Source organism: Acanthopagrus latus, chromosome 9 (assembly GCF_904848185.1).
Source record: "Acanthopagrus latus isolate v.2019 chromosome 9, fAcaLat1.1, whole genome shotgun sequence".
In the NCBI taxonomy this organism is placed as follows: Eukaryota; Metazoa; Chordata; class Actinopteri; order Spariformes; family Sparidae; genus Acanthopagrus; species Acanthopagrus latus.
Genome location: NC_051047.1, coordinates 29,976,484 through 29,986,181, shown reverse-complemented (window position 1 = coordinate 29,986,181; position 9,698 = coordinate 29,976,484). Strand labels below are relative to the sequence as shown.

Sequence of the window (9,698 nt, the reverse complement as noted above, 5' to 3'; positions counted from 1 at the left end):
TGGATTTAGGATTTCTGATTCTGATTCTGATATATATATATATATATATATATATATATATATATATATATATATATATATATATATATATATATGAATCATATTGAGACTCTACATGATTTATATATTTTTCATTTTCTCGGATATATAAATGTATCTATTACCTATATGGATAGATATATATGATTTATATATTTTTTCATATTCTCTGATATATAAATGTATATATAATATATATATGAACATATTGATACTCTACATGATTTATATATTTTTAATTTTCTCTGATATATAAACGTATCTATAATATGTGTGTGTGTGTGTGTGTGTGTAAATATATGTATATATGTATATATATATATATATATATATATATATATATATATATATATATATATATATATAGAGAGAGAGAGAGAGAGAGAGAGAGAGAGAGAGCCTATATGATTTCTGTTGTGTTTATAGTGTTTGCAAAATACCTATCATACATAACATATATCATACATCAGAATATTCTATTACTGTTAATCCATTTATACGCCGGCCCATGTGTCCTGTGTCATAGCTATAATGTATGACGTTTACAGCAAAAAAAAAAAAACTCGTGAAAATCAGTTTCTATATCAGAGTTACGATTGATTAAATGCGCTGACACCTAATCGCGCCTGCTGAACAGATTACACTGAGTGGAACGGGTGACCGCCCCAAGATGGCCGCCCCAATTCTCATCAGCGCCAACAGGCAGCAGCGTTCGACGCGGCGTCTACTCTTTATATGTCTATGGTTAAAACAGCTTGCCATAGCGGCAGGGGCTCCTATGTTCCCACCAGGGGCGGACTTACCATTAGGCAAACACAGGCAATTGCATGGGGCCCCCAAACTCATAATTTCACCACTCATAATCTCATAAAAACTGATTAATACAGTTGTCTTCAATTTAAAGCAATTATTATTGTTCTAGTCTTAATTTACCCGCTTAAAAATACATAAAAATGCTTAATCTATCATGGTCGTTTCGACTGCTCCCCCCTCCCTTCTCATGCAATGGACTATTCCATGTTACTGCGCATGTGCAGTCTTGGTTCAGGAAGACGTTAGCAAAACAAACTTTGGCGCGGTTTTGAGCTGAGAAAACTGAAGCGGAGTTACGCTAGTGGAGCGGAGAAGAGGAGAAGAGGAGAAGGAGAGAGGACAGCAAACTGTTTTTTATCAAAACTACCAAAAGAGTCAACTTTGTTTCCCAGTGACACTGAATGTAGCCGCAGGTCCCCGACAACAGCAAGAGCCAGAAGCTGCTGTCAGTAGCACCGCTGTCAGTGTCAGCCGAGGAGGAGATGAAGCGGAGAGAGACACAGGGACGCTTTTCATCACAAACATGTGAGTATTAAAGCTGTCGACATGGTAAACTATATTAAATATTGATTCATGTTCTTATCAATTACAGTAAAAGTGTTGAGATGATTCATGTGTTAGATAATAATCCTCAAGAAGGATTTTAACACTAGAACGGCCAAGACGACCATTTTGAAAATGTGCAGTGCTGCTGTTAACTTACCTGACTTTCCCTAAAAGTGTCTGTATTTGAATTCAGAATGGTTTTTTATATAAATTACACAAAACACAAAGAAAATATTATATGTTTTACCTATTTCGGCCATAAACAGTCATATTGGCCGCACATCGTTTCGGGCGGTTTGCTGCTTTCTTTGTCTCTCTCGTCTCTTACCGTGTTTGCGGTCTGCAGCTGCGCTTCTCTGTGAATTTACTTGTAAGTTAATTATTATTATATAGTTTTTTTTTATTATATCACCTGGTTGGCACCATGGGCAAACAGAAACGGGAGTTCCCCTCTGTGAAACAGCAGCGGAGCTGTTGAACACAGTGCGGTGACGCGACTCTGACTGTGTACCAGGGAAAGCCGAGGAACAATGTCTGTGTGGCACCCATGGGATGGCCACAATTTAATAAGAGTAAATGTATTATTTTTTTTATTATTATACTAAGTGTACACATTTATTTATTATTGTCTGAAGGCACACATTCACTACTAATTTTTCTAAATTTTATTTATTTAGCACATAGAAATGAGAGAGGAGAATATGTGTGTTTGGTCAGGTGGAACCTTTTTGTTTTCATCGTTGCGGTGGGGTACCTGTGGGGAGCACCTGAGGGAGGGGCGTTTCCGCTGTCTCCCCAGAAGCGATCTGGAGAGAGAGCAAGACGCATCCTGATCATTCTTCTCTTCTTTACCTGCTTTGTACAGGTCAGTAAATGGTGAATGTGTCTTAGAAATGTATTTTATGAGGTCGGGAAGTGTTTATGATTGTGTTTAGTAAGAGTTTGTGTTGCTATGAGAACTTTAAATATGTTAAAAAAGTCAGTAAAAGTAAATTGATTCTGACGGAGTTCACGTGCAGCGGCGCCATTTTGGGTGTGTTACTGGCATCATTTGAGTCAATCAACAGCGTCAATGTATCTGTAAAAGGCTACGTTCGGACTTAAATAATTTCTGGTTAATTAAAATGCCATTTGAGTACATATATATTTATATTTCAAGGCATCCTGTATATTTCAGTATCCTGTAATTATTACAGAGTGTATTTTGTAGTGTGTATTTTATACAGAGAGTGTACGTTGTATTTTGCAAGGATAGCAAAAAGGGAAATGGGTTATCTCATTGTATTTTATTTTCACTAAAAGTGAGAGTTAAAAAACAGGAAGCTGCCTGTGGAAAGAGAATTTGTTAAAAACATAAATATTGTTTATATGATAAAAAAAAGTGTATTTTGAAGTATGAAGAGATTACAGAGACCAAAGAGACAGATAACATGTTGTATTGAACCATTTGAGTTATTATGAGTACATGGACTTGCATAAAGAAGACAACTGAAATTTAAAGAAACAGGAATGTATTGAAATTCATGATTTTGATTGTTGTGAATAAAAACACCAGAAGTGATCTGAAGAGAGAGCAAGACGCATCCTGATCATTCTTCTCTTCTTTACCTGCTTTGTACAGGTTACGTTATTTGTCCACGTGGCCTGCTTCACTGAGGCCCGTAACATCTGCATCCTGAGCACCTGCACACAGGTGTGCACACCTTTAGTGGGGCGAAGGCAAAACCAGAGTCTGTGATTTACTACAACAACACCAAGTACGGCGAGTCCGTCCAAGGCGGAGGAACATGACCAGTGTCTTCTGTAACATCCTCGGCCTGGCTGGGATCAATGTCCGCATGTTATTCACGGAGCAGCAGCAGCAGGAGACCCGGAGGAAAGTCCCGCAGCAGCTGCAGAGGAGCTGAGGGCAGAATACATGGAGGGGAAAGGAGCCGCTGCAGGCGGCACAAGCTGGGCAGCAGCGGAACCAACCACCGCTGCAGCAGCAGACACGGACACGGAGGCGGTGCCGGTTCGAAAGAGCTGCAAACGGAACCAAACGCCGGACACTTGAAATGCCACAAGCCGTGTGTGGTAACTGTGAGGAGAGCGGAGGATCTGCAGACTGTGACCAGTGATCACAACAGCTCTTTGTTTTTGTTTTAGATCAGCTCGTTTACAGCTTTTTCAATTATTATTTATTTTATTATATAATAATTATTGAAATAAAATGTTTCATAAATATGTATAAATATATGTGTAAATATGCAGTAATTGCGGTTCACAATGTACAATGATATGAATATTGATGAATGTATAATTAAACTTGTTAAAATGTACATTTTGGTATTATTTCGTGAGTGTTTTTAAATATCCTGACACAATGAATGCATTCATCACTCAGTTGGGTGTTTACATGAGAGATTACAGAGTTTAAAATCTAGCAGTCAAAATGACTTACAGCCGTTCTAGTAGTGTTGGAGTTCCATGTCTTCTAGTGTTAAGGACTTCATCTAGCTCAACTAAGTAGTAACACAAGTGTGTTGAGGTGAGAATAAACCTTTTTTCAGTGCAGTATGTGGACGTGGAGGGCCTCAATGACTGGATTTGACTTGGGCCCCCAAATGACTAAATACGCCCCTGGTTCCCAGATTTCTAGAACATTTTCAAAATGAGGTTTCCCTTCAATTTAAGGGTCAGGGGTGAGGGTGAGGGCTAGCCTACCCTTACCCTTACCCTAAGGAAATGTGAGAACATAGGGCCTAATTTTGGAAAAAAAAACTTGAATTGTGGGAACAGAGGCACGCTCCCAGTGGCAGAGAGAGGACAACACATACAGAGAGCTGCTAGCTGCTGCTGCTAATGTGTTCATTCAACCAGCACAAGAAGACATGTCAGTGTTGGTTCCGAGTCGATGGGTCAGATGTCATCTTATCTTCATCATCTGTCAGAACTGGCTACATCTAGAGTTGCTGCTATAGCTACCATTAGCTAATTAGCCATGTGGCTAGTAGGCTGGATTGGGAGCTAGCACCATCAGGAGAGTGTTTGTTAGCCATGGAACGAGCTAACTACTGAGCTACCGTCTGGCAGCTTCTTAAAGGAATTCCATTTCCAGATGATGACACACCTGAACAGGTAAAACATACAGACTGATGCAGGACTACAGTTAGGTATCCTGTTCTGACCTCTGGGACCCAACCAGAGGTCAGCTGGTGTTCAGGAACAGTATTCTGTGTCATTTCAGACCTTCGTCACATCCATCACACACAAAACAGAACATTTAGTTAGGTTGGGTCTACCAGTAGAAATACCAATCATTCTGTTGACCAGAAGAAGAAAAGTATCTGATAAAGATTTGTTTTTACCTGCTCATACTTTAGTTTTTACATCAGAAACTGTAGAAGACGCAGCAGCTGAGAATCCAGATGATCTGATCTGAAATATCAACACTGAATATTCTCCTTCTTTGAAACCTGTTTGTATCTGACCTGTCTGATCAGCTGATGGAGGACCAGGTCTGGATGGAGGATCAGGTTTGGATGTAGTTTCTTCAGGACACGTAATGGAGAATAATGACTCATCACCTGATCCATGCTCATGGTCACTGACATGCGAGCTGTTTCTATTCTGTTGAATGACAGAATTTCTTTATATTAGAGTCATATTTTCTTTTAAATCACCACTTTGGAGTTGTTACGACAGAAGAGTTCATATTAATGTAATCAGATTACATTTCCCTGGATGAGCGTTCACTGACTGAAGCTGTTTAAGAAGTTCAACATGATGATTTATGGAGTTTGAGACGTTGAGTATTTTGTATAAAGGGGTGTTTGTTTTTTCTGTGACTGAACAGTTTCTAGATTTAAATCAGACTGAAGCTTGACACATGAGCTGTAACTCTGGATCTGTTCAGAGTCGATCCGCTGTATGTGTGAACAGTGTCGTCTTTATCTGCCTCAGTCGACAACATGAAATCTTCGTGATAGCTCTGCTTGAATCAACTGGAACAGATACTCAACCTTCTCATCATCAAAGTTCTGCAAAACATCTGGCCAGAATATTCCGCCCTGTCGCCCAAACCCCACAAAGTATTTCCAACATGTGCAAACACATCTGTGACGGACGATCTCGTGTTGTGTGCTGCATGTCAACAAATAAGTGGAGAAAAAAATCCTCATCTGATTCTCTGGATCGTGTCCGGAGTTCTTCTGTAGAAGTGACTACAGAGCCTGCAGTCATGTATCAGCTCTGTGAGGCTGAGCACTCACACACTGGTGCTTTGAGCTAAATGCTAACATGCTGATGGTTAGCTGGTATAATGTTTGTCCAAATGCTAACATGCATGTTGCTAACTAAGTGTTGCTAACTTTAATCAATCATAGTCATAGCGCTTGTGATCTCTGCTGTTGTTTCTGCTGAGTAATGTGGACAATAAGTTCTGTAAATGGTGAATGTCTCAAAATCTTGTGTTCAAAGAGCTTAGTCAGTTTTGTCTGCAGCAGTCACACATTAACTGAGGGGAAGTGAGGTTTGGATGCCAACAAACACCAGAATTAGTTTTACTGTTACTACCTGTGAGTAAACCTAATTCTTAGTTGTATAGTTAATGACATAACACACATGGTGACAGTTTGCACCTTTATCCTGTAACATCTGAACCAACGTTCTACTGTTTTATAGTTTGATAGGTGATCACAGATATATTAGATACATGTGGTGCAGTTAAACATACAAGATTTCACTGAATTGTAGCGAAGAAGAATAAAGTAAAAGGAAATACACGAGTGTTTCAAAACTGCAGTTTAGTACAGTTACTAGGAAACAGACACAATAAGGAGGCGAGATCATGTAGTGCTGAAATCATGCTTTATTAAATCAGTAATGCATAAAACTCGAGGAGGATCAAATATAGTTCTACATCGACAGATCACTTAACTCAAAGTGCAGGGTAACACGTCTGCTTGTCTTTCCTCTCACAGGAGATGGAGTCACTGTGGTGAAAGAAGGAGACCCTGACTACTGACAAGGTGAAACGACTAAAGCTACGAGCACTCACACTCAAAAACACAAACACATCAGCTATCTATCCTCCAAGAGATGGCGCTGCTTCTGCACAGCAGAGCCGGCATTGACTTCCTGTTTGTTTATGGCCAGGAGATGTTAAGCTTTAAGAAGCCAGTCCGGCCGTCCTGTGTCAGAAACAGCGCTCTTAATTAAAATGATCTATACGCTGAGAGTGCAGGCCGCTCGCACTCTGAGCAGGTCATCAAATCATGGTGGTATGACACAGTCAGTCTGAGCACAAGGCCGGTTCATGCTGCTTACATGAGGGTAATGCAAACAGCACTCAGGGTCTTACACTCATGGTACAACTCATAGGAAACTGTAATATCTCACGCATGGACGCGTGTCCAAAACAATAACTTTGTCTTTCTGTTTGTGGTTCATAACATCAACAGGGAGCCTCTCTACCTGTTGAGGCAATCTTAAAGACTTCAACTTATCGTTGAGGCACAGAGTTTAGTTTCGAAGTTTGACAGGGTATTCGTTTCAGGTGAAACTTTCTCCTGTAAAAACTTTTGTTCTTCTGTTATTATTGTCATAAATAACAATGCATACATTTCCCATAACCGTTAAATTCGGCTATATACATTATGTACATGTCACAGAAAAGTGGTTCAAAAATCCTAAGTCATAATTGTCCAATATGGCACATTTTATAACAACTTTAGACTTTAGTCTAGTTTGGCATAAATTAATGTCAAGTTTGGTACAAAAATAGTTCATATTTACAAGAACAGAAATCCAGATCTTTATCAAGTATTAATGTTGCTAATTCACTAAATAAAAAGGTTCTGGATGAGGGAAACAGGGGAAATAAATTATTATTTTTTTCTTTTTACATGGACCGAATGTGAACATTGACAGTGGCAGTGTCAGAGCCAAACTCGTTGGACAGTCGGAGGGTGTACGCTCCGGCATCGCCCTCTTTCACTGCAGAGATCATGAGAGTGCAGTGGTCAGCAGTGTTCTCCACATGATACCGCTCATCCCCGTTGGGGAGGGTCCGACCAGAGCGGACCCACTGGATGGAAGGCACAGGATCTCCGGAGAACACCCCCGCCACAGTGAGGGACTTCCCCGCCTCAGCACTGACGTTATCTGGAAGAGCTTCTATCTTTGGTGGAACGCCTGTTGAAGAGGAAAACAAGATCAGAGGCGAAGGTTGTTACATCTGTGAAATGATGATCATGATATCTGATAACATTACAGTCAAAGAAATAAGCCACAATTTTCAGGGAGATGGTTTGAAATCAGTGAAATAATGTCTGTCATTTTTTGCCACATATTAAAATAATCAGAGACTGGTTGCTAAAGCCTTGTTTCCATTACATGGCACAACTCGGCCCAGCTCATTTTTGTTACCCAGTAGTTCTGATCAATTTTAGGCAGCAAATGTAGGCAGCATTCTCAGCCTCAGACCATCATAGCAACACAAGATGTGCTGGTGCTACACAGCTAATAACATGACTCCTTTCACTGTCATCTCAGCACTGTCGACAAGACGGCCTGCAGTTAGAGAACATTTTCATGTAAAGATTGACTCTGCTAGGAAGTCCTATATGAAGAAATGATTTCAGTCAAATTACAACATAATTGTGTAACTGGTTTATTCAGAAAAATAATTTTACTTTCATTCATGGCTTATTTTTTTTTTCTGATTGGGATGTAAACACCAGTGGGAAAGTCTCAAATGTCAACTGATGATTACATGAGAAGAACTGACTACTTTAAACAAGCAGGATTCTCCTCTATCACATTCATCTTTACTTACAAAGATGCTGCAATCATTCAGGTTGAAGTGCAGGTTACAGACAGATTCAGGCAACTTGTAAATGCATCTCACCTCTTTTGACCCCTGTCGTGAGGGCCCTCAATGAGGAGGAGACCTCGGCATGCGAGTGAGCAGACATTTCCATCATTTGGCTGCTGGAGCTCATGGAAACCATTGACTGAGCCATCATGGCAGACATGCTAGTTGCAGACGTGCTCTCAAACGAATACTCTGTAGTAGCAGAACGGGAACTGCTGCTGTAACTGCTGGCCTGCAAGGAAGCTGCCTCCATACGAAGAGACGAGGCAGATAACATTTTCTGCATGCTGGCAGCAGCATCAGTAGAAGCTCTTTGCTCCACAACTATCATTTTTGCTGGTTCTTCAACAAGAGCTGTGAGAATGCAAATAACAAGCAAATGGCTCATATCACAATGTGCACAAGTACAGTAGACTGTATGCATACAGTGAGTGTAAGCTGGGATGCCCAAGTGCCTTTGATTTCCATGTAGGTTTCTCAATGTTAAAATAAGTTTAAAGATGTTTTTTGGTGAAATCAAAGTCTTAATATTACATTGCGAGCTTTAGTATCCAAGCCAATTAAATACACTGAAACACAGTGTGTTTAATTGTGTCAGAAAAGCAGTGGCAACTTACTGAGAACATTGAGGGAAGATGTTGCAGAGCACTGTCCAAGCTGATTTTTGGCTTTTATTGTGTATTTCCCACTGTCTTCAATGGTGGCTTCACATATCTCCAGAGTGTACACATTCTTAGAGCGGCTCAGTCTAATGTTTGATGTGACAGATATCTGTGAAGAAGAGTGTTGTGGTAAGTCAGCTGCACAGGCTTCTATTTATTAATTTAAATATATTTTGAAGGCCAACCTATACATTTCATCTCTTACAAAACAAGAAACTTCATGAAGACACTACTCACAATCACGTTGTCTTTTAACCACTCCACTTCAGGGGAAGGCTCTCCTGCGATTTCACATGTGAATTTGACATTTTGTCCCTCGTTCACATTCTGAGACCTGGGCTGCACCAGGAAGTACGGTGTACCTGGGCGCTTGGTTGTGACCATGGTGTCAAACTGACACTGGACTATGCCTCGCTCTGTGTGAGCCTGACATGTGATGACCCCCTGCTCTCGCTGACTGACCGACTGTATGGTCAGGGTCTGCTCGTTTCCAGACACTCCGTATCTGTACTGCTCCGAGTTCACCAGTTCGACCCCGTTTAAGATCCACCTGATGCCAGAGGCCCCAGGGATGCTAGCCCTTAGAGTTAGAGACTGCCCCTCTGTAATGGACATCTGGCTGTGAGAGGACTTGACCTCTTTCACAGACGACTGGACCTCCTTGTGGACCATTTCCTTTTTCATGACTTCCTCAGAGATTTCAGCTTTTGTTTTGGAGCCTAAAATAAAAACAGATGTAAGATTTTGAGATAGGAAGCAAGTCTGAATGTTTGTAGCTA

The 9,698-nt window shown here is 40.5% G+C and overlaps 1 protein-coding gene and 1 long non-coding RNA gene across 2 annotated transcripts in view; one reads left to right on the top strand and one right to left on the bottom strand.

The window, feature by feature from the left end:
* The first annotated feature begins 959 nt into the window (after window positions 1–959).
* The window catches only part of LOC119025426, a 68,078-nt gene continuing 59,339 nt past the window's right edge, over window positions 960–9,698 (top strand). The window contains exons 1-2 of the long non-coding RNA XR_005076818.1: window positions 960–1,377; window positions 6,363–6,410. This is a non-coding gene — a long non-coding RNA (uncharacterized LOC119025426). The remainder of the gene's footprint in view (window positions 1,378–6,362; window positions 6,411–9,698) is intronic.
* The window catches only part of ttn.1 (titin, tandem duplicate 1), a 172,815-nt gene continuing 169,344 nt past the window's right edge, over window positions 6,228–9,698 (bottom strand). The window contains exons 223-226 of the mRNA XM_037108979.1: window positions 9,157–9,638; window positions 8,875–9,028; window positions 8,291–8,611; window positions 6,228–7,575 (exon numbers count right to left, since the gene is read on the bottom strand). Of these exons, the coding sequence (XP_036964874.1) occupies window positions 7,283–7,575; window positions 8,291–8,611; window positions 8,875–9,028; window positions 9,157–9,638 (1,250 nt within the window). The 3' untranslated portion in view covers window positions 6,228–7,282. The remainder of the gene's footprint in view (window positions 7,576–8,290; window positions 8,612–8,874; window positions 9,029–9,156; window positions 9,639–9,698) is intronic.